Here is a 25,602-nt window from a genome sequence, read left to right on the forward strand (position 1 = left end):
TATATATATATTTACTTACTACACACACAGCTCTACTACATGTATATTACAGTATATATAATAATACAACAGAGTATACAGCAGTGCTGTGTATGTAACATATCTGCAGTATATATGTGTTTACTTACTACACACACAGCTCTACTACATGTATATTACAGTATATATATAATAATACAACAGAGTATACAGCAGTGCTGTGTATGTAACATATCTGCAGTATATATATGTGTTTACTTACTACACACACAGCTCTACTACATGTATATTACAGTATATATATATAATACAACAGAGTATACAGCAGTGCTGTGTATGTAACATATCTGCAGTATATATATGTGTTTACTTACTACACACACAGCTCTACTACATGTATATTACAGTATATATAATAATACAACAGAGTATACAGCAGTGCTGTGTATGTAACATATCTGCAGTATATATATATGTGTTTACTTACTACACACACAGCTCTACTACATGTATATTACAGTATATATAATAATACAACAGAGTATACAGCAGTGCTGTGTATGTAACATATCTGCAGTAGATATATGTGTTTACTTACTACACACACAGCTCTACTACATGTATATTACAGTATATATATAATAATACAACAGAGTATACAGCAGTGCTGTGTATGTAACATATCTGCAGTATATATATGTGTTTACTTACTACACACACAGCTCTACTACATGTATATTACAGTATATATATATAATACAACAGAGTATACAGCAGTGCTGTGTATGTAACATATCTGCAGTATATATATGTGTTTACTTACTACACACACAGCTCTACTACATGTATATTACAGTATATATAATAATACAACAGAGTATACAGCAGTGCTGTGTATGTAACATATCTGCAGTATATATATATGTGTTTACTTACTACACACACAGCTCTACTACATGTATATTACAGTATATATAATAATACAACAGAGTATACAGCAGTGCTGTGTATGTAACATATCTGCAGTATATATATATGTGTTTACTTACTACACACATAGCTCTACTACATGTATATTACAGTATATATAGTAATACAACAGAATATACAGCAGTGCTGTGTATGTAACATATCTGCAGTATATATATGTGTTTACTTACTACACACACAGCTCTACTACATGTATATTACAGTATATATAATAATACAACAGAGTATACAGCAGTGCTGTGTATGTAACATATCTGCAGTATATATATATGTGTTTACTTACTACACACACAGCTCTACTACATGTATATTACAGTATATATAATAATACAACAGAGTATACAGCAGTGCTGTGTATGTAACATATCTGCAGTATATATATGTGTTTACTTACTACACACACAGCTCTACTACATGTATATTACAGTATATATAATAATACAACAGAGTATACAGCAGTGCTGTGTATGTAACATATCTGCAGTATATATATATGTGTTTACTTACTACACACACAGCTCTACTACATGTATATTACAGTATATATAATAATACAACAGAGTATACAGCAGTGCTGTGTATGTAACATATCTGCAGTAGATATACAGGTCTGCTTGCTATACTCAGCTCTACATGTAAATTGCAGTGTTTATAATAATGTAACTGTGGTACAAGCACATGACATACACAGCTCTGCTGCATACACACTATGGGGGGATTTATCAAAACCTGTGTAGCGGAAAAGTTGCCCATAGCAACCAATCAGATCGCTTCTTTCATTTTTAACATGGCCTCTGCAAAATGAAAGAAGCGATCTGATTGGTTGCTATGGGCAACTTTTCCCCTGCACTGGTTTTGATAAATATCCCCCCATATATACACACTGTACAGCTACACATCCAGCCTGTACACTACACTATAACCCCTCCCCAGTACTGTGAACTAAAACCCCGCCTTCCCCCATGTGACTGATCACATGGTCATGACGACACCAAAGGTCCTTTACGCTCTATTGGATCTCCAGCTCGTTTCCCGTCTCCTGTGGGTAGAGTCTAAATCCCATCCAGCTAAAGGACCTGGTCCATCTGCTGCCTAGGAAATAGCCTTGGCTCCGCCTATTCGAGTCTAGTCACATGGCTGGTCACATGGTCATGACATCATCAGAGGTCCTTTAGCTGGCTAGGAAATAGCATCTACCGTCTCCTGTGTCCCATTAAGGTGACAATGAGCGATGACTACCGGAGAGCAGAGTCCGGCACCCAGGTAACCTGCCCGGGGCTGCTAAAGTTACACTCCATCACTATGTGTCCGGCTGTTCTACTCTGCCTGTGACCAGGGACAGTTATTAGGTTTCCCAGCAGTGAATGGGTTAAAACTGTATTTTACTTTTGTTTTTCTGCAAGGTGACTGCTAAAAGTGGTCGTCCAGGTGACGTCACATGTTAGTGGTCTCGTGATCTAATCATGTGACCACACCGTCCATTAGAAGCATTTGGGCTCATACTTCTCTACAGAGCCGAGGGTGCTTCCAGCTGTTGCAGAACTACAACTCCCAGCTAGGGTTGCCACCTTTCCCTCAGAAAAATACCGGTCATGGGTGTGGCTATGTGGGGGTGGAGCTACAAAAGGGGAGGGGCCAGATTGCACAGGGGCTGAGGGATCAGGGGTTTAAGAAACGGCACGGGGGATGGGAGGGGGGTTTAAGAAACGGCACGGGGGATGGGAGGGGGGTTTAAGAAACGGCACGGGGGATGGGAGGGGGGTTTAAGAAATGGCATAGGGGATTGGAGGGATACAATATATATGTGGGGGGAGTTTTTCTATATCGCACAAAAACATTTACATTTAGAGAATACCTACCAAAACCCTATTTATGCCAGCGGCGGCGGTAGTGGTGGTGTGTACAGCAACGCTGGCTCTCTGTGATGACGAGTGACGTCCCCCAGCGCAACGTCAGATTAACAGGCTAATCAGACAGTATCACACATGACAGATTTAGATGCACAGGCTCAGCAGATAGTATCACACATGACAGGATTAGATACACAGGCTCAGCTCACAGTATCACACATGACAGGATTAGATACACAGGCTCAGCTCACAGTATCACACATGACAGGATTAGATACACAGGCTCAGCTCACAGTATCACACATGACAGGATTAGATACACAGGCTCAGCAGACAGTATCCCACATGACAGATTTGGATATACAGGCTCGGCAGATAGTATCACACATGACAGGATTAGATACACAGGCTCAGCTCACAGTATCACACATGACAGGATTAGATACACAGGCTCAGCAGACAGTATCACACATGACAGATTTGGATATACAGGCTCGGCAGATAGTATCACACATGACAGGATTAGATACACAGGCTCAGCAGACAGTATCGCACATGACAGGATTAGATACAGAGCGCAGCAGATAGTTTCACACATTAAATCAGTGTTTCCCAACCAGGGTGCCTCCAGCTATTGCAAAACTACAACTCCCAGCATGCCCGGACAGCCAAAGGCTGTCTGGGCATGCTGGGAGTAATAGTTTTGCAACAGCTGGAGACACCCTGGTTGGGAAACACTGCATTAAATACACAATTTTGCAGAGAGGTCTCACCAGTCTCTTGTCTTCACTTTCTCCTTTCCTCGGGCGGCTCCAGGTTAAGGAATGTCCGGGGTGAAGGAGGAATGGGGGGGGGGCAATTATTTATCCCATGGGGCCACATGAGAAACTAAAAATATTGTGGAGGGCCGGGTAGTTTTTCCCCAGATTAGGCAGCATAGTTGTCCCCCAGATTAGGCAGCATAGTTGTCCCCCAGATTAGGCAGCATAGTTGTCCCCCAGATTAGGAGCATAGTTGTCCCCCAGATTAGGAGCATAGTTGTCCCCCAGATTAGGCAGCATAGTTGTCCCCCAGATCAGGGAGCATAGTTGTCCCACAGATTAGGAGCATAGTTGTCCCCCAGATTAGGAGCATAGTTGTCCCACAGATTAGGAGCATAGTTGTCCCCCAGATTAGGATCATAGTTGTCCCCCAGATTAGGAGCATAGTTGTCCCCCAGATCAGGCAGCATAGTTGTCCCCCAGATTAGGCAGCATAGTTGTCCCCCAGATCAGGGAGCATAGATGTCACCCAGATTAGGAGCATAGTTGTCCCCCAGATTAGGCAGCATAGATGTCACCCAGATTAGGCAGCATAGTTGTCCCCCAGATCAGGGAGCATAGTTGTCCCCCAGATTAGGCAGCATAGTTGTCCCCCAGATTAGGCAGCATAGTTGTCCCACAGATTAGGAGCATAGTTGTCCCCCAGATTAGGAGCATAGTTGTCCCCCAGATTAGGAGCATAGTTGTCCCCCAGATCAGGCAGCATAGTTGTCCCCCAGATTAGGCAGCATAGTTGTCCCCCAGATTAGGCAGCATAGTTGTCCCCCAGATTAGGCAGCATAGTTGTCCCCCAGATTAGGCAGTTTACCCCCCCCCCCCCCCCCCTACACACACACACACACACACACATATATACACAGACACATAGAGACACAGACACATATAAACACACACATATATACACACAGACACATATATACACACAGACACATATATATACACAGACACATATATACACAGACACACACACACACACACACACACACACATACATACATATATACACAGACACTCACCCGCCCTGTGCAGCAGAGGGAGACAGGATACATGGCCTCTCCTCCTCTACCCTCCCTGCTCTGCCTATGGAGGGTTGTAAGACTGCACGGGGCAGAGAGAAGGAGGGGGAGAGAGGAGACAGGAGGTGCACGCCCCCTCCCCAGCACTGTACAGTCTCTTCCTGTCATCGCACGGAGCTCTCCCTGTCACCGGCTGTTGGTGTCAGACCTGGGCATTGTACGGCCGGTCATGAAAGCAGTGCTCTTCTGGGGATGCTGCTCCGTCCGCCCCTGTCAGTGAATGAAAAATACCGGACATTGCATGGCCGGTATTTTTCATCCAAACTTACCGGCACAGCCCGGAATGTAGATGAAAATACCGGCAGGGTGGCAACCCTACTCCCAGCATGTCTGGTCATGCTGGGAGTTGTAGTTTTTCAACAGCTGTAGGCACCCTGGTTGGGAAGCACTGCCCTGGACGATCAGATTACGTGATTACATGACTATATGAAAGGGAAGGTCAGCTCCCTTGTGGGGACATATCATTACAGTCCATATAGGAGGACACAGACAAAGAAAAGGGCTGCTCCGTATCCTGTAGTAATACAATCCCCCAAAAATGTAATTCATTCATAGTTTAAAAAAAAAATTACAAAAGGGAATAACCAAAATAGAAGGAAAAAACCACTCTGGGGGAGATTTATCAGAACCTGTCCAGAGGGAAAGTTGCCCATAGCAACCAATCCGCTTGCTTCTTTCATTCTTAACCCCTTAAGGACTCAGGGTTTTTCAGTTTTTGCACTTTCGTTTTTTCCTCCTTACCGTTTAAAAATCATAACTCTTTCAATTTTCCGCCTAAAAATCCATATTATGGCTTATTTTTGGTGTCACCAATTCTACTTTGCAGTGACATTAGTCATTTTACCCAAAAATTCATGACGAAACGGAAAAAAATCATTGTGCGACAAAATCGAAGAAAAAACGCCATTTTGTAACTTTTGGGGGCTTCCGTTTCTACGCAGTGCATATTTCGGTAAAAATTACACCTTATCATTATTCTGTAGGTCCATACGGTTAAAATGATCCCCTACTTATATAGGTTTGATTTTGTCGTACTTCTGGAAAAAATCATAACTACATGCAGGAAAATTTATACGTTTAAAAATGTCATTTTTGACCCCTATAACTTTTTTATTTTTCCACGTACAGGGCGGTATGAGGGCTCATTTTTTGCGCCGTGATCTGAAGTTTTTATCGGTACGATTTTTGTTTTGATCGGACTTTTTGATCACTTTTTATTCATTTTTTAATGGTATAAAAAGTGACCAAAATACGCTTTTTTTGACTTTGGAATTTTTTTGCGCGTACGCCATTGACCGTGCGGTTTAATTAATGATATATTTTTATAGTTTGGACATTTACGCATGCAGCGATACCATATATGTTTATTTTTATTTTTTTTTACACTGTTTTATTTTTTTTATGGGAAAAGGGGGGTGATTCAAACTTTTATTAGGGAAGGGGTTAAAAGACCTTTAGTAACACTTTTTTTTTACTTTTTTTTTTGCAGTGTTATAGGTCCCATAGGGACCTATAACACTGCACACACTGATCTCTCATCCTGATCACAGGCGTGTATTAACACGCCTGTGATCAGTGTTATCGGCGCTTGACTGCTCCTGCCTGGATCTCAGGCACGGAGCAGTCATTCGTCGATCGGACAGCGAGGAGGCAGGTAAGGGCCCTCCCGGTGTCCTGTAAGCTGTTCGGGACGCCGCGATTTCACTGCGGCGGTCCCGAACAGCCCGACTGACTAGCCGGGATACTTTCACTTTAGAAGCGATCGGCGATGTGTGGTATTAGCCGCGGGTCCCGGCCGTTGATGAGAACCGGGACCGACGCGATGTGATGCGGGGTCGCAGCGCGACCCTGCATCATATCACGGGAGCCGGCGCAGGACGTAAATATACGTCCTGTGTCGTTAAAGGGTTAACAAGGCCTCTGCAAAATGAAATAAGCAATTGGATTGGTTGCTATTGATCATAGTAAGTTTGAAAATGTTTTAGTTTGAAATGCATTTTGTTACGTGTTATTTTTCTTTTGGTTATTTCCATTTTTTGTACGTCCTGCAACATCTACGTCCTGTATCCTGTCACGGCTATGAAGCGAGTGCAGAAGCTGCACTCGGATCATAGACCATGGGTTCTGGTTGCTATCGGCTAAGATGGTGGCCGGAGGTCTCCTTACCTGCCTCCTGCCACCATCATGAGGTCTTCTCCTCTGGTTTGCTGTGGAGCAAACCAGAGAAGTAGATGACAGATTACACTGATCAGTGCTATACCTATTCATAGCACTGATTAGTATCTGCAATCTATGAGAGCTATAACACTGCAAAAAAAAAAGTTCATAAAGATCATTTAACCCCTTCCCTAATAAAAGTTTGACTCACCCCCCTTTTCTATTTAAAAAAAAAAAACAGTGTAACTAAAAATAGACTCGTGGTATCGCCGTGTGGAAATGTCCGAATTATAAAAATATTATTGATTAAGCCACACGGTCAATGGCGTACGCGCAAAACAAAAATAGTGTATTTTTGGTCACTTTTTATATCATGAAAAAATTTATAAAACGCGATCAAAAAGTCCTATCAATGCAAAAATGGTACCGCTAAAAACTTCAGATCACGGTGCAAAAAATGAGCCCTCACACCGCCCCATACGCAGAAAAATAAAAAAGTTATATACGTTTGACAATTTTAAACATATAAATTTTCCTGCATGTATTCATGATTTTTTCCAGAAGTGCGACAAAATCAAACCTATATAAGTAGGGGATCATTTTAATCGTATGGACCTACAGAATAAAGATAAGGTGTCATTTTTACAGAAACATTTTTTTCCGTTTTGTCGTAGATTTTTGGGTAAAATGACTGTCACTGCAAAGTAGAATTGGTGGCGCAAAAAATAAGCCATAATATGGATTTTAAGGTGCAAAATTGAAAGAGTTATGATTTTTTTGGTAAGGAGGAAAAAATGAAAGTGCAAAAACAGAAAAAAACCCTGGTCCTTAAGGGGTTAAAGGGGTACTCCACTGGAAACATTTTTTTTTTTTTTTTAATCAACTGGTGCCAGAAAGTTAAACAGTTTTGTAAATAACTTCTATTAAAAAATCTTAATCCTTCCAGTACTTATCAGCTGCTTTATGATCCACAGGAAGTTCTTTTCTTTTTGAATTTCTTTTCTGTCTGACCACAGTGCTCTCTGCTGACACCTCTGTCCATTTTAGGAACTGTCCAGGACAAGCAAATCTCCATAGAAAACCTATCCTGCTCTGGACAGTTCCTGACATGGACAAAGGTGTCAGCAGAGAGCACTGTGGTCAGACAGAAAGGAAATTCAAAAAGAAAAGAACTTCCTCTGTAGTATACAGCAGCTAATAAGTACTGGAAGGGTTAAACATTTTTAATAGAAGTGATTTACAAATCTGTTTAACTCTCTGGCACCAGTTGATAAAAAAAAAAAATTCCAGTGGAGCACCCATTTAAGCGCTAGTCCCAAGTTTTAAGCCAACACCATCTTCAGCTGAAGCGTAAGGGGGAATGCAGAGTTGTAGAGTTTCGGAAGCAACCATGCCACGCTCAGTCAAATTCTGTGCACAAGCCTTTTATTGAGGAACAGGACTAGTGCATAAAACTTTGCTAAGCGTGGCACTGTTACAAAAAAAAATGGATAATTGGTTTTCCCAAAATAATTTCGAATACCCAAAAAATAAGTCCTCATATACCGTAGGTATTTATCAAAACCTGTGTAGTGGAAAAGTTGACCAGTTGCCCATAGCAACCAATCAGATAACTTATTTTATAGAGGCCTTTTTTTTAAATGAAAGAAGCAATCTGGTTGGTTGCTAAGGGCAACTGGTCAAATTTTCATATAAGTTTTGATAAATCTCCCCATGTGATGCTGTGATGAAAATTCAAAAAGAAGCCCTGTATACTGAAAGACTAAAAGACTGCACCCTTTCAGGGGTATTCCCATCTGGATATTCCACATGATACATCAAGGGCTCCCTCTGGCCTGGTTGTAGCTGTCGGACGTGGTTGGGAAGCTAAAAAAGTACCTGGACCAATGTTTCCAGACAAGTGTGCCTTCAGGCATGCTGGGAGTTGTAGTTTTACACCAGCTGGAGGCACACTAGTAGAGAAACATTGGGATAGGTTGTCTGTGTTATATCGGCAGGGTTCTGACTCCTGGCACCTCTGCCGCTTAGCTCTTCAAATCCTCTTTACTGTTTACATTGGCTGCTGACCAGTTCATACTTGCACACACTGTACTATGCAATTGAATAGGACAACACTGCAGTACTTTGTGCCACCACCTCAAATAGTATGGCATGTGCAAGTATTAATTCACCTGCAACAAATTTAAACATTGAAGTGGCTTCAACCTCCTTAAACAGCTGATCGGGAGGGGAGGGGGGGGGGGGGGTGCCGGGAGCCGGACCCTCACTTATCTAATATTAAGATTGTGTGTATAGAAAATAAACCAAAAAAGGGAGGAAAAAAAGCTAATTGGACATAAAGTCACACCAAACTCCAAAAATGGGCTGGACAAAATTGTCACCCTTTCAAAATTGTGGAAAAATAAGATTGTTTCAAGCATTTGATGCTCCTTTAAACTCACCTGGGGCAAGTAACAGGTGTGGGTAATATAAAAATCACACCTGAAAGCAGATAAAAAGGAGAGAAGTTCACTTAGTCTTTGCATTGTGTGTCCGTGTGCAGCACTAAGCATGGACAACAAAAAGAGAAGAGAACTGTTTGAGCACTTGAGAACCAAAATTGTGGAAAAATATCAACAATCTCAAGGTTACAAGTCCATCTCCAGAGATCTAGATTTACCTTTGTCCACAGTGCGCAACATTATCAAGAAGTTTGCAACCCATGTCACTGTAGCTAATCTCCCTGGGCATGGATGGAAGAGAAAAATTTATAAAAGGTGTCAACGCAGGATAGTCCGAATGGTGGATAAGCAGCCTCAAACAAGTTCCAAAGATATTCAAGCTGTCCTGCAGGCTCAGGGAGCATCAGTGTCAGCGCTAACTATCCATCAACATTTAAATGAAATGAAACGCTATGGCAGGAGACCCAGGAGGACCCCACTATTGACACAGAGACATAAAAAAGCAAGACTACATTTTGCCAAAATGAACTTGAGTAAGCCAAAATCCTTCTGGGAAAACGTCTTGTGGACAGATGAGGCCAAGATAGAGCTTTTTGGTAAAGCACATCATTCTACTGTTTACTGAAAACAGAATGAGGCCTACAAAGAAATAAACACAGTACCTACAGTGATATATGGTGGAGGTTCAATGATGTTTTGGGGTTGTTTTGCTCCCTCTGGCACTGGGTGCCTTGAATGTGTACAAGACATCATGAAATCTGAGGATTACCAATGGATTTTGGGTCGCACTGTACAGCCCAGTGTCAGAAAGCTGGGTTTGCGTCCGAGATCTTGGGTCTTCCAGCAGGACAATGACCCCAAACATAAGTCAAAAAGCCCCCAGAAATGGATGGCAACAAAGTACTGGAGAGTTCTGAAGTGGCAGCAATGATTCCAGATCTAAATCCCATTGAACACCTGTGGAGAGATCTTAAAATTACTGTTGGGAAAAGGCGCCTTTCCAATAAAAGAGACCTCAAATGAAGAGAGGTCCAACATTCTGACTGATAGGTGTAAGCAGCTAATTGATGGTTATAGGAAGTGACTGATTTCAGTTATTTTTTCCAAAAGGTGTGCAACCAAATATTAAGTTAAGGGTGGCAATAATTTTGTCCAGACCATTTTTGGAGTTTCGTGACATTATGTTCAATTTGCTTTTTTTTTTTCCTCCCTTTTTTTGTTTTGTTCCAATACACACAAAGGCAATAAACATGTGTATAGCAAAACATGTGTTACTGCAATCCTTTTCTGTGAGAAACACTTCATGTTCTTGAAAAATTTGAGGGGTGCCAACATTTATGGCCATGACTGCAAGTTCAGACAGTTTAGGCTTAATTTTTGTGGGCCACTAAGACCCCTACAATTGGCACACACTTCGTGCATTGTCTACAGAAGCACTAGATACCTGAGAACACCATGGGGGCCCTGTTCTTGAGATTGCAGGGGGTCTCAGCGGTCGGACCTCCTCCCATTATAATTTTTTTTTTTTACTATACTTAATTAACCAAGGAATGAAAATAAGTATGTTATTTGTTGCATTCGCCATCGCAAATGATATGAGTGGATGAGTCAAAAAAACAAATTCACTTTGCACCAGATAGGAACACATTACCTGCCACAATAGATAAATTTTTTGAAGTGTAATTGCAAAGTGTTTTGTTTGTTTATTTATCTTTTGGGCAATACAGTAATACAATGAACAGTCTGCTATGTGTTTATTATAGTCATCAGTTATTTTATGTATCTTATTTGCAATGTTTTTAAGTTACTTGCAAGACTTGAGGGACGTGCTTCATTGAAAGACCTGGAGCCTTTGCTTTTTGCCAGTGGAGATTGTCCTTTACAAGGTAAATTATTCAGAATTTAAATTTACAAATTTTATATTGTGGTCTATGTGTCTAGAAAGAGATTTTTTTTTTCCTTTTTTGTAGCCCAGATGTTGTTGACAGATTGTATGCCTGCAATTTTGTGCATTTTATATGGTCCACTTCATGCCAACGTATTATCTAAAACCACTTAACAACTCTAAATATAATTTAGACTCTTCTCATTATCAAAGTACCTGATCAGTGACCTTAAAGTGTACCTATCATTTTAACAAACTTTTGGCATGCCATAGTGACAAGAAGTCAGAAATTTATATTCCCTCCAATCGATAAAACTAAGGGGCAAAAGCGCTTGGCTCAGCACTTTGCATCTTATTTTCTGTTCAGTTAGCAATAGTGCTTCCTCATGTTACAATATGAATTGGTTCCAGGACGACCACTGTATGTTATAACCACTGTATGTTGAGACCATAACTCTATGGAAACCTGGTAATTTTTTTCTAGAGCCCCCAAAATGGCATCCAAAAATAGGAAAATGTGAGGATTAAACAAAAATAAGTAGATAGCTAATAGAGATAAAGCAAATCCTTACATATAAAAGAAAGATCTGCTGGGAGCTGTAATCACTGTCTATGTGGAGGCCAAGAACTTCTTCACGGTCCTGCACAGTGTCCCAAAAAGTAAAATAGTGATCAAAGGAGCAGCTAACCCTGGTACTAGTAAAGAGTAGTACAGAACAAGTAGTACCTCCCGGTACTGTTGGGAGGCGCTACCAGACACCCAGTCAGTGCATGCACTTAAGTAATACAGTTGTTTTACCGCTGAAATTCCCCTTCCAGTCAGTGACACTTTTAACAGACCTGGACTGACAGTAGCATTGTATGTTGAGTCTGGTTTCAAGTTACAATGGTCCAGAAAAGACCATTGTATGTTGAAAATATTGTAACCTGAGGCCCTTGTAAGTGGAGAGGCCATTGTATGGATTTACTAAATGTCTGTGAAATTTTCTGCACTTGCTTTGCCTTCTGAGATGAGGCAAACAGAAATGAAGGGGCAAAGAGCTCAGCCTAGCACTTCAGATCCTTTGTTTTATCAATCGGTGGGGGTCTCGGCACCTGGAAACCCACCGATCAGATTTATGACTTTTTACAATGACATGTCAGAAGTCTGTCTAAATGATAGATACACCTTTAACTTTGGTTGTAACATTTCAGCTTAGATTCAGAAACACAAAAAGATGAGTTGCAGACTGATTCTGTTGAAGGAGTTTTGAACTTGTATTATGTTGTTGTAAGACATACAAACTACGAAGACAAAATGTCTTATTCTTTGGTATAACCAGGGGGCAAGTCCAGGAAAAAAAAAAGTGTGGGAATTCTTCCACATTAGGGTTGGTCCTGCAGGACTCCTGCTAATGGGAACGGTGCTCCTACTGTAGAAAAAGTGCAGGAACTCAGTTCCCACGTGTTCCTGCAGGATTTGAGCCCTGGGTATAACTAATTGTATATATGTTTTATGTAATAACATTACACACGAAAACCCTGCTATTATGTATATAGCATTTAAGACCATGAATAATAAGTTAGGATTCATGTTCTTGGCTGAATTTTAATCATGTTCAGTATTGGTCACCTAGAAAACCATACGGCTATGTCAGCCCACCAAGTCCTGTTCATGATACCTTTCATGCATGGAAGAACTTGCCAAAAATCGCAGGAATCAGCTATACTGTAAGCAATGAAAAATGTATTCAACACACTGGGTCTTAACCAAAGCGTGAACTTCCACTTTATTTTATCACTGTTAACTGTGCAAACACACTGCATCTGCCATAACAAGAAAATATCACAATTTATACAAAAACGTATGGTTATTAACGTGTTTACTGCAGTATATGATTGTCAAGAACCAAAAAACGTATTGGGGGAGATTTATCAAAACCTGTTCAGTGGAAAAGTTTCTGAGTTGCCCATAGCAACCAATCAGATCGCTGCTTTCATTTTTGAGAGGCCTTTTCAAAAATGAAAGAAGCGATCTGATTGGTTGCTATGGGCAACTCAGCAACTTTTTCTCTGGACAGGTTTTCGATAAATCTCCCCCATTAAGTGTAAATTGTTGCCATCTACAAACACTCCTTGCAAGGTATAGTACTAAGCTAAATGCCACTTATAATACTTAGGCTGCTTTCACACTATAAAATTCATCCGTTTTAAAGATCCGTTTGATGTTCCGTTATGAAAACCCTGAAAATCGGCCATTAAACGTCCGTTAGAAAATCCCATATGTCCGTTAGAAAATCCCATTATAGTCTATGGGATTTTTACATTATCCGTTTTAATCCATTATAATCCATTATTAATAACGGACGTTATTTTGTGACGGGAGAATGAACGGAAGAAATAGTGCATGTACTATTTCTCCCGTTACTATCTTCCGTCACAAAATAACGTCCATTATTAATAACTGATTATAATGGATTAAAACGGATAATGTAAAAATCCCATAGACTATAATAGGATTTTCTAACGGACGTTTAATGGACGATTTTCAGGGTTTTCATAACGGAACATCAAACGGATCTTTAAAACGGATGAATTTTATAGTGTGAAAGCAGCCTTAGCATTTAGTACTATGCTATTACTGTACTATGCCAGTTTAGACCATTTAATTCCAGACCATTTAAATAAAGTTACTATATTATCTCCAGGTCTGTGGATAGCAAAAAATGTACGGCTCTTTTGTCAATGTATGTGACTCATGTTTGTGCTGGCTATCTGAGGTTTAGTTAGGCAGGGTGATAATGATGGTTGTTTGAGAAGAATAGATGTGAATTAACTTTTCCTGTGATTTTTTTTTTTTTTTTTTGGGTGGGGGGGTCATCACATCCAGGCGATATTATTGAATTCCATGGTCCTGAAGGTTCTGGTAAAACAGAAATGTTTTGCCACCTAATTTCCCGGTGCATCTTGCCAGCGTCCGATGGTGGCTTACAAGTGGAGGTGGTCTATATAGACACAGACTATCACTTTGACATGCTCCGTCTGGTCACTATACTTGAACACAGACTATCAAAAAGTGACGAAGAGACTGTGAAGCAATGTCTGGGCAGGTTCTTCTTGGTCTACTGCAATAGTAGTGTCCAGCTGCTTCTCACACTTTACTCCCTAGAGAACATGTTCTGCAGTCGCCCTTCCCTGTGTCTATTAATCGTAGATAGTCTGTCGTCTTTTTACTGGATCGACCGGAATAACGGAGGAGAAACCATTTCTAGACAGGAGTTCAATATAAGGAAATGCATAGAGCTTCTGGATAAATTAACTAAGGAATACAAACTGGTTCTTTTTGCTTCCACACAAACTATAATGCAGAAGATGTACAATGGAAACAGTGAAGCGTTGAATTCGGAAAAACAGACATCTCCTGCTTTAGACTTCAAACCATATCTCTGCAAACTGTGGCAGCATGTCACTACAAACAGAGTATTTTTCTCAAAAGAACAAAAACGAGAGAGTAATAGCTCAACGTTTTCTGTCACATCCTGCCACCTGAAGAGCAAAAATGTCATCAGGCGCTCATTTGTGATTGGTGAAGCTGGAGCAAAGTTTATATCTTAATCCTCCGAATCTTCTCTGTTTAATGAAATATTTCGGTGCAGCTCCAAAGAGACAAATATTCACAGCATCTGTGAGTTTTTAGGTTTTTTATTTCATCTACAATGTAGCCAAACAAGTATTGATGATAATCAAACTTTTTTAACTGATGTAATAAAGTTATTTTTTTCTTTTTTTTTGTATTCTTTTTCTTATTCTTGCATTTTTGTCATAGAAAAGTTCTAAGTGGTGTTTAGAACATATTAGAGTTTGTAAAGTGAAATGCAGTACAGTGACCCTTCGACCTACGATGGCCCCGACATACGATAATTTCAACATGCGATGGCCTCACAGAGGCCATCGCATGTTGAAGGCAGCATCAACATATGATGCTTTTGTATGTCGGGGCCATCGCATATACGGCAGCGCTGACTGCTTCAGCTGCCGCCGGATAGCCGTTTACGGTGCCCCGTGAGCTCTGGTGATGTCTCTTACCTGTCCTCTGGGCTCCAGCGCGTCCTCTTCGGGATCCCCTGCATCGGTGGCGCTCTCCATCGACGTCATCACGTCGCTGCGCACGCCGTCCCGTCATCCAATAGGAGCAGCGTGCGTAGCGACGTGATGGCGGCGTCGGAGAGCGCGGATGTCGGGGAAGGAGAGGACTTACCGGAGCGTCGGGGACGCGGCAACAGCGATGGACGGCGACATCCCGGGCAGTGGTGACGGTCCGGAGCGGCAGGGACAGGTAAGTACAACTTCGTCTAACAGTGGTCTTCAACCTGCGGACCTCCAGATTTTGCAAAACTACAACACCCAGCATGCCCGGACAGCCAACGGCTGTCCGGGCATGCTGGGTGTTGTAGTTTTGCAACATCTGGAGGCCCGCAGGTTGTAGACCACTGTCCTATACTTTATATTGCACGGATCTTTAAACATACGATGGTTTCAACAAACGATGGTCCGTTTGGTACGGATTACCATCGTATGTTGAGGGGCCACTGTACTAAGCTTAGAGCTACTCTATGACACAGGGTTGCAATACTTCAAAATGGATGTGTGGATATTGGTCATAACTCCCTGTAAGTTACTTTGTAAAAGATTCTTCTGCCAGAAAGTCTTGGGTATACGTTTAGCACTTTTGCGTTGCTAGTGAACATGTGTGCACAGACTAATTAGGCAATTCTCTACTGTAGAGGGTGGACACAGGTTGGTTAACTGTGGTCTAGATACTTGAGAAGACTGTACTCACGGTTATGTTCGGCATAGTTCCCTATCGCATGGCATATGCTAAAGGCAATTGTGAAGTGATAACCATGCAGCATTAACACCGGCTGCAAGCCCACAAAGACTTGAGTGTTTGCAGTAGAGTCCTTTCTCAGCTATTCTGTCTTCTGACTAGACAATTCTCATTCTCAGAGTAGGAACAGGATTTTAGTCAAAAATGCCCTCTAAGTGGGGACTGGAGACAGTCTTGGGTACAAACCTGCTGAAAGCTATTTGGTGCCATGATCACTGTTACTGAGCCAGGTCTAACTCATGTTATAATCAATGGAGGGGAGAGAGTTGGACCTGGGAGACTCCTTCCTTAGACCTTCTAGCAGTTTCTGCATAGAAACTAACCTGAGGGTAGTCGTGACCAATGTTCCATGTGTCCTTACATATAATCCACCAGTGGCGGCAGTAAATAGTAAAAATGTTTACCCTTGCACTTTCATTGTATACAAATAGGTAGAAATTTTAACAAAGAAAATAGCAGATTGTACAAGTTTAATTCCCGATACTAAGATATAAGCTTAGATACTTAAAAAGAGAAGTCCTCGGCCACACGACAGATATACACCTCAGCAGCTCTGAGGTGGTACTGGAACACAGCACAAGGTTAACCAGGGTGACGTCAGGCTGGCTGAAGTATATGCAATGGTGGAAAATGAGGGCATTATGAAATTTTCTCTGGGCGAAGTTCAAATTAGATATCTTTTCCAGGAAAGACTACGTGTGCAGTATAGCAATCTGAAATATAAGTTATAAATCTATGCAAATAAGGCAGAAATATTTGTTATTTATTAAAATGTGTCACGTGATGGATTCCCTTTTCTAGTACCCTCGCCACTGTCCTTAACAAACAAGGTCCCTATTCTCATACAAGCACCAGGACCTTTTTGATAGCTTGAAAAACATTATACAGTGGCTGAAAACAGCATATCCATAGACCGTTTGACCTGCCTGATGGTATGTCTTCTTCAACCAGCATACGTACAGAGCAGATATAAATACATGAAGTAGCTATTCAGCATCTAAAAAAGGATCTACTCTGTGTCCTGCCATAAAGGCTAATCCAGAACAAATCGTGACCACCCAATGTATGGCAGAAGATGAGAGATTTACAGAAGACAAAATGTTCCTTGTTCTAATATTGCATTAATCATTGAAAAATAGACTCGCCAAAGCCAAGTCCTAGCATCAACCAAGGCAATGAAAAGAAGTCCGGCATCCATTCAGCCACTACATCATTTCATTAATTTCGATGGAATTATTATCCCCTAGTTGGAATACCACAGTTTTTAATGCCACTTAATTTTAGGAAAATATGTTAAACCTGTTTAATCCAGCTTCAAATCATTTCCCCGTCACCAAATGCCTTTTAGCTATGTCAAGTTTCACTAATAATTACTGTTGACTTTAATGACTCCCGGGTTTCGTCTTAAGGCACCAAAAAAGTATTTTCTTTTCTTTTTATATAGTGTTAATATTAATGTGTAGTTGTTATTGGTCTCTCTACATCCTTGTGCCCTCCGTTTAGGGCTTGGAATAGTTAATGACTTGAAGAAGGAAATGACAATAGTTTAATAACGCTTTATATAAGTTGGCACACCATTAGACAAACAAAGTGTCATTTTCCCCAGAGCCGTTATTGGCATAATTCTACTGGAGTCAGTGTTTTACAGCAACTGTTTTCAGTCCCATTTTCGGGCCAAGTCATTTTGAAGCGGAAAGTGTGACACAATTTCCCTAAGAACTTTTGCATGTGTACATTAGAACTATATTAATGATGTAGCTGCTTCCCTCATTAAAACTATTCTTATATAAAAAAGACTCATAGTATAAACAGGAGCAATATTCTGCAAATCTTTCCAGGCTTGTGCTAGTTAAGTTCTAAGAGACTTTAAGCTGTCTTTTTTTTTTTACTATTTGCAAATTACAAATCTCTGTCTCTTCATTTATTATTATTCTTTTATTATATGTTAAATAATATTTAAGCATATTGCTAGAACGAAGCTCAAAAATCACCCCGCTGGTTAAGACGACTCCCTATACAGGAACTTAGGGACCCTTGTTGGTAATGTTTGTGGTCCTAAAGGTGAGGTCTCTCTTTAGCCGTCAAGAGTTTTATGACTACTTTTTAAATTGCTCTCACAAACCTCATCTTGTATTTAGAAAGGGTCCATGGGGAAAGGTTGAATGAATAACACTCCAGCTCCTGGGATTCCAAAACTAACATTTATATTGAGGAAAATACTAATGTAATCTTGGCTTGGTCTGGGTATTCATATATACAGCTAGATCGGCAAACTGAATCTATACCCTGGCTACATTTCTCCCCATAAACTAATAATAGACTCTTCCCTTTTTTTAGGGGATTTTTTGTTTGCTTTTATTGAAAAGTTAAGAATTAGTACAAGTGGTATACCAACAGAATGGAGAACAGTACTAATGTAAAGAGTACAAGAAAAAAATATGTAGATTCAGCTCACCACTGTTGACTGTTCCATGACGGAAGACCATGACTTTATTTGGAGAGCAGGGTAGGCAAATAGCAGGCCGTATCCTGGGCAGAAACTGGAAGAAGGGGTCAAAAGAGCAAGGGCCTCCAGCTGCTCCAAAACCAAAATGAATAATTAAAACTTCACTTTTATTCCATCGAGATTAAAAACAATAGGATATCCAGAATGGTAATAAAACATGAAAGACTGATGCATTTCGAGCCAAATGTGGTTCTTAGTCATGGCAATATGTGCATGGGCATGTGCCCCTTAAGTAGTGACAACTTCAAATGAGCCCGTCAGGAGCCGGCACGGGCCGGAACCAAAATCATCATGACGTATGCAAGTTCAGTTTCGGTCATACAAAGCCACAAATTGCGGAACAGATCCACACGGTAAGTCAGACAAAGAACACAAGCTCACACGTCACCACACACACATATAAACTGCAGTCTAGATTGTAAGTGTAAGTAATGAGTATAACGGAACGTGTGAATGAGTGTCCATAACATATGTAATTCATTCTCTGTTTACTTACATAAGTGAATGATATAGATGAAATGTTCAGGCAATCATGTAGTTTAAATGTATGTAGGCAAAACACCATATCTAGTAATTAAAAATGTTCAATGAAAATAAAAGTGAATGAAATAACCTACACTAGAGAGGTGTCTGATACTATAGACAAAAAAAGCAATAATGATATAAATTCAATTCTGGAACAGACAAAATGAAAAATAGAAACAGAAATGGCATATGTACCCTGAAAAAAGTGGTACAAAAATAGCATATGAAATAAACTCACAAGATAATGGCCCTCATTTACTTAGAAAATCGGGTTGTAAGTCTATCTTGCTTTCTTACCCGACTGCTTTTTTCCCCTGGTATTTATTATTATGTCGCATCCTGTTTGTCGCACGTGGGCTTTGTTGGTTTTGGTTTCCAACTCCTCTGAGTTGTCGGGAAAAAATATGTGGGAAAGCTCAGAAATGTCGGGTTACGCTCCTTTTTCGGGTTTGGGAGAATCCACATCGGGTCCGTCGGGAAAAAATGTTGCATCGTGTCGCAAACTGGCGCACGATGTCTGCGACATGTCGCAGACAAAGATGCGCCAAAAAAACCTGACAAAACAAGTTTCGTTTAGAATAGTAAATGAGGGCCAATGTGTGTATTAAATACCCATGCAACAGAAAGATGCAATGGAAATTCCCATGTATGTATGCCCATTGCACAGAAATACAAGTGTATAAAAATGTACCTATCAGCAAGCTATGTTTTTATGTACACCGCTATGTATATTATAGTAAAGCTACTGAGATATAGAGAATAATAGCAATTAGAGTCAAAATCCAGAAAGTCTCTCTGGACTTCAACTTCCGAGTCCAGCCCCCTCCTCTGCGACATGGAAAAACCTTTTCAATTCCCATAACTTTAAAACCAGTGGTGTCGCCATAATGGTGATCCCTAAGGTGTTTGGTTAGAACAGATACAGATCGATTACTGACTAATGATTGCTGGTACAACGAAAATGTTCTGTAATACTGATTTTAAGTTTTTTCGTTGTACACCCCACGTACTGAATTTGACATTTAGTGCAGGTAACCATGTATACTACATGGGTAGTATTACAATCTATGAGTGACTTGATAGGGTATTTCCTTTTTGTTACTGTGGATGTGAATTCAGCTGTATTTGTCATTTACCTTTAGTTGTCAACCAGTTAGCATTAAAGTCCACCAATGTAAACTCACTGGGGGATAATAGGTTGCTCAAAGATTGTTTGTTTCTTTTTTGGCTACAAATCTTGGGCCTTTCTACAGTAGATCTGCCAAATTAAGGTCTTGGTGTAGAATGGGCAGATGCATACGTAAGAGTGAGCAGATAATGTTCTTAAAGACAATAATATATGGTGTAGAGAAAGTAGTAATGTACGTTGAGCTGGTACTGCAAGAAGTTGATGGGAATTCCTGTAAGTACATATCTCTGTCTTTAGAGTCAGATATACGTTTCGCTCTATTAAGAATGGAGGTGGTGTAACCTCGTTTCTTCAGATAATTAATAGCTTTACACGTACTATGGTATGTAGTCACAGTAAAAGATGCCCTTTTTGCACGTATTAATTCTCCTATAGGGAGATTGTGAATAGTATGATTAGGATGGCTACTATAAGCGTGTAATATGTTGTTTCCAGAAGTAGGTTTGCGAAAAAGTTGTGTATGAACTACATGATTCACGGTGTCTCCTGTTAGAGTGACATCTAGAAAATTGGTGTCATTAACATCTAGCTGATGAGTAAACCTAAGGTTGTGAGAATTAGGATTAAGATATGTTAGAAAAGAGGATGCCTCCTCCTCAGTCCCTCTCCACACCAGGAGGAGGTCATCTATACATTGTCTGTACCACCCCACTAGGGGGGTGAAAGATGTTGTTTGCTGTATATAGATAGACCTCCTCCGAGCGGGACATGTATAAATTAGCTAAAGAAGGGGAAAATGTGTCCCCCATAGGTCATCCAGTTACTTGAAAGTAAAATTCTCCATTAAAAGAAAAAAAGTTGTTTCAACACAAACAATAAAACATCCAAAATATACTATTTAACCTCTTAAGGACCAAGCATTTTTCAGTTTTCGCACTTTTGTTTTTCCTCCTTGCCTTTTAAAAATCATAACTCTTTCAATTTTGCACCTAAGAATCCATATGATGACTTATTTTTTGCGCCACCAATTCTACTTTGTAATGCCAGTCATTTTACCCAAAAATCTACGGCGAAACCAAAAAATAAAATCATTGTGCGACAAAATTGAAGAAAAAATGCCATTTTGTAACTTCCATTTCTACACAGTAAATTTTTATTCTGTAGGTAAATATGATTAAAATGATACTCTACTTATATAGGTTTGATTTTGTCGTACTTCTGGAAAAAATCATAACTACATGCATGAAAATTAATTCGTTTAGAATTGTCATTTTCTCACCCCTATAACTTTTTTATTTTTCAGCATACGGGACAGTGTGTGGGCTAATTTTTTTGCGCCCTGATCTGAAGTTTTTATCGGTATAATTTTTGTTTTGATCAGACTTTTTGATTGCTCTTTATTCTAGCTCTTTAATATGCTATTTTGGACTTTTTTTGGAATTTTTTTGTGCATACTCCATTGACCGTGCGGTTTAATTAATGATATATTTTTATAGTTTGGACATTTATGCACGCGGCAATACCACATATGTTTATTTTTATTTACACAGTTTTTTAAATGGGAAAAGGGGGGTGATTCAGACTTTTATTAGAGAAGGGGTCAAATCATATTAACATTTTTTTCACTTTTTTTTGCAATGTTATAGGGGACTATAACATGCAGTACATTGATTCAATACACTGATCAATGCCATTGCATTGCATTGATCAGTGGGATCTGCGGTCGATTGCGCAAACCTGGATTTCAGGCGTGGAGCAATAAATCGCTGATCGGACGTACAGGAGGCAGGTAAGGCACCCTCCTGATACCTCCTAGCTGATCAGGACATCGCGTTTACACCACGAACGGCGATGTCCGGTATTATCCACTGGTCCTGGCTGCTGATAGCAGCCGGGACCTTGCGGTTATGATGCGAGCTCAGCTCCTGAGCTCCCTTCATAACCCTGCCATGCCGCAGTGCCGTTTAGGCAAGGGGTTAAGAGCTTGATTTTAATTGGAGTAAAACCTATGGTTGCTTCATGTGGTATGCATGTATACAATGCGGTGAGATCGCACGACAGCCACTTATCTCGTGCATCCCACGAAAATGACTGTAAAGCATGGAGTAAAGTTTTTGTGTCCCGTATAAATCCCATGGCCCGGGATACAAGAGGCTACTAGAGATGATCCAGCCATTCGCTCAGATGTTCCTGAAGCGAGCCAATGCCCAATTCAATAGAGCGAAGCAGAGGAGGAAATATATGTTTGTGGGTTTTGGGGAACCCATGAAAAATGGGGCATTTCAGAAAATCCGGTAGCAGATAATTTTTCTGTTTCTCTCTGAGTATGCCTAGACACACTCCTTCATTTAATAATTATTCCATTTTTATTCTCACTACTGTTGTAGGATTAGATGTTATTTTTCTGTAGGTTGTAGTGTCCTTCAACTGTTCTAGGATGAGATTCTTGTACAACAGTTTGTCCATCACAACGACTGAGGCCCCCCCCCCCCCTTTATCTGCTTGTCGCACCACTATATTCTCATTGGCAGCTAGTTCTTTAACCCCTTAACGACGGAGGACGTAAATGTACATCCTGGTGAGGTGATACTTAATGCACCAGGACGTACATACGTCCTAAGCATAACCGCGAGCATCGGAGCGATGCCCGGATCATGCGCGGCAGGTCCCGGCTGCTGATCGCAGCCAGGAACCCGCCCGTGATGGCGGACATCCACGATCCCGTGGACGTCCACCATTAACCCCTCAGATGCCGTGATCAATACAGATCACGGCATCTGCAGCATCGCGGTCACTAAAATGGATGATCGGATCGGCCGCAGTGCTGCTGCGGCGATCCGATCATCCAGCATGGCAGACGGAGGTCCCCTCACCTGGATCTGCTGCTTTCCCAGCGTCTTCTGCTCTGATCTGCCTTCCTGCAGACCAGAACAGAAGATGACCGATAATGCTGATCAGTGCTGTGTCCTATACATAGCACTGAACAGTATTAGCAATCGACTGATTGCTATAAATAGTCCCCTATGGGGACCATTAAAGTGTAAAAATAAAAGTTAAAAATAAAGTAAAAAAAATGTGAAAAATCCCCTCCCCCAATAAAAACATCAATTGTCCCATTTTCCCTATTTCACCCCCAAAAAGTGTTAAAAAATATTTTATATACATATTTGGTATTGCCGCGTGCGTAAATATCTGAACTATTAAAATAAAATGTTAGTGATACCGTACGGTGAACGGTGTGAATAGAAACATTTAAAAAAGTCCAAAATAGCTGCTTTTTTATAACCTTTTATTCCCAAAAGAATTTATAAAAAATTGATTAACCTGTTGGGGACGAAGGGCGTATGCATACGCCCTTGCGTCCTGGTACTTAAGGACGAAGGGCGTATCCATACGCCCGTGGGAATTTCGGCCCCCGCCGCGCGCCGGGCGGGGACCGGGCTGGGGTGACTGCTGATATCTATCAGCAGGCACCCCGTGCAAATGCCCAGGGGGGTCATTAGACCCCCCCATGTCGGCGATCGGCGCAAATCGCAAGTGAATTCACACTTGCGATTTGCGCCGATTCCGGGTCATTACGGGTCTATGGTGACCCGTGACCCGGAATAGAAGGGGGATCGCGGGTGTCTAAGACACCCACGATCCCCCTAAAGCGATAGGAGTGATGTGGCAGAGTTGCCACCCCTCCTATCTCTGCTATTGGTGGTCTAGACGCGACCACCAATAGCAGATCTGGGGCGGAGGGGTTTACTTTCGTTTTCCCCGTCCTGCCCTCCCACAATAGGCGGGGCAGAACGGGGAAAACGAAGAGGAGCGGCGCCGGAGTCCACTTACCCCTCCGGGAGCGGAGCGACGGGGATCGGCGACGGAGATCTGCGGCGGCGTGCGGCAGAAGAGGACGGCTCCCGGTTGCGACGGAAGCCGGTGAGTAGTTGCATAGCAACATCTAGAGGCCTACAGTCTGAGACCACTATAGTGGTCTCTAGACTGTAGCCCTCCAGATGTTGCAAAACTACAACTCCCAGCATGCCCAGACAGCTGTTTGCTGTGTGGGCATGCTGGAATTTGTAGTTTTGCAACAGCTGGAGGTCTGCAGTTTAGAGACCACTGCAGAGTGATCTCTATACTGCCCTCTAGATCTTGCAAAACTACAACTCCTAGCATGCCCACACAGCTGTTTGCTGTCTGGGCATGCTGGGAGTTGTAGTTTTGCAACATCTGAAGGTCCACAGTTTGGAGATCACTGTTCAGTGGTCTCTAAATTGTAGCACTCCAGATGTTGCAAAACTACAAATTCCAGCATGCCCACACAGCAAACAGATGTCTCGGCATGCTGGGAGTTGTAGTTGCGTACCTCCAGCTGTTGCATAACTACATCTCCCAGCATGCCCTTCTGTGATCAGACATGCTGGGAATTGTAGTTTTGCAACAGCTGGAGGCACACTGGTTGGAAAATACTGAGTTAGGTAACAGAACCCAACTCAGTATTTTCCAACCAGTGTGCCTCCAGCTGTTGCAAAACTACAACTCCCAGCATGTACTGACAGACCGTGCATGCTGGGAGTTGTAGTTTTGAAACAGCTGGAGGTTTGCCCCCCCCCCCCCCCCCATGTGAACGTACAGGGTACATTCACACAGGCGGGTTTACAGCAAGTTTCCTGCTTCAAGTATGAGCTGCGGCAAATTTTTCGCCGCAGCACAAATTCCTAGCGGGAAACTCACCATAACCCGCCAGTGTGAATGTACCCTAAAAACACTACACTACACTAACACCTAATAAAGAGTAAAACACTACATATACACCCCTTACACTGTCCCCCCCCAATAAAAATAAAAAACATATTGTACAGCAGTGTTTCCAAAAAGGAGCCTCCTGCTGTTGCAAAACAACAACTCCCAGCATTTGCGGACAGCCTCTGATTGTCCAGGCATGCTGGGAGTTTAGCAACAGCTGGAGGCACCCTGTTTGGGAATCACTGGCGTAGAATACCCCTATGTCCACCCCTGTGCAATCCCTAATTTAGTCCTCAAATGCGCATGTGCTCTCTCACTTTGGAGCCCTGTCGTATTTCAAGGAAACAGTTTAGGGCCACATATGAGGTATCTCTGTACTCGGGAGAAATTGCACTACAAATTTTGGGGGGCTTTTTCTCCTTTTACCCCTTATGAAAAGGAAAAGTTGGGGTCTACACCAGCCTGTTAGTGGAAAAAAAATTTTTTTTACACTAACATGCTGGTGTTGCCCTTTACTTTTTATTTTCACAAGAGGTAAAAGGAAAAAAAGCCCCCCCAAAATTTGTAACGCAATTTCTGCTGAGTACGGAAATACCCCATATGTGGGCGTAAAATGCTCTGCGGGCGCATAACAAGGCTCAG

The 25,602-nt window shown here is 41.4% G+C and overlaps 1 protein-coding gene across 1 annotated transcript; it reads left to right on the forward strand.

Moving 5' to 3' along the window:
- The first annotated feature begins 1,991 nt into the window (after window positions 1–1,991).
- Window positions 1,992–14,954, forward strand: XRCC2 (X-ray repair cross complementing 2). The gene is made up of 3 exons (XM_056519602.1): window positions 1,992–2,232; window positions 11,119–11,200; window positions 14,069–14,954. The coding sequence occupies exons 1-3, from the start codon at window positions 2,194–2,196 to the stop codon at window positions 14,791–14,793; spliced, it is 846 nt and encodes a 281-aa protein (XP_056375577.1). The 5' UTR covers window positions 1,992–2,193; the 3' UTR covers window positions 14,794–14,954.
- Window positions 14,955–25,602: the final 10,648 nt, after the last annotated feature.

The sequence above is a fragment of the Hyla sarda genome, chromosome 5 (assembly GCF_029499605.1).
Source record: "Hyla sarda isolate aHylSar1 chromosome 5, aHylSar1.hap1, whole genome shotgun sequence".
Lineage (NCBI taxonomy): Eukaryota > Metazoa > Chordata > Amphibia > Anura > Hylidae > Hyla > Hyla sarda.

Excerpts from the sequence above, each read along its gene's own strand:
- XRCC2 (XM_056519602.1), top strand. The coding sequence starts at position 2,194 with ATGAGCGATGACTACCGGAGAGCAGAGTCCGGCACCCAG. Across the intron at positions 2,233-11,118 it reads GAGCAGAGTCCGGCACCCAG|TTACTTGCAAGACTTGAGGG; the intron begins GTAACCTGCCCG and ends AATGTTTTTAAG. Across the intron at positions 11,201-14,068 it reads TGGAGATTGTCCTTTACAAG|GCGATATTATTGAATTCCAT; the intron begins GTAAATTATTCA and ends CATCACATCCAG.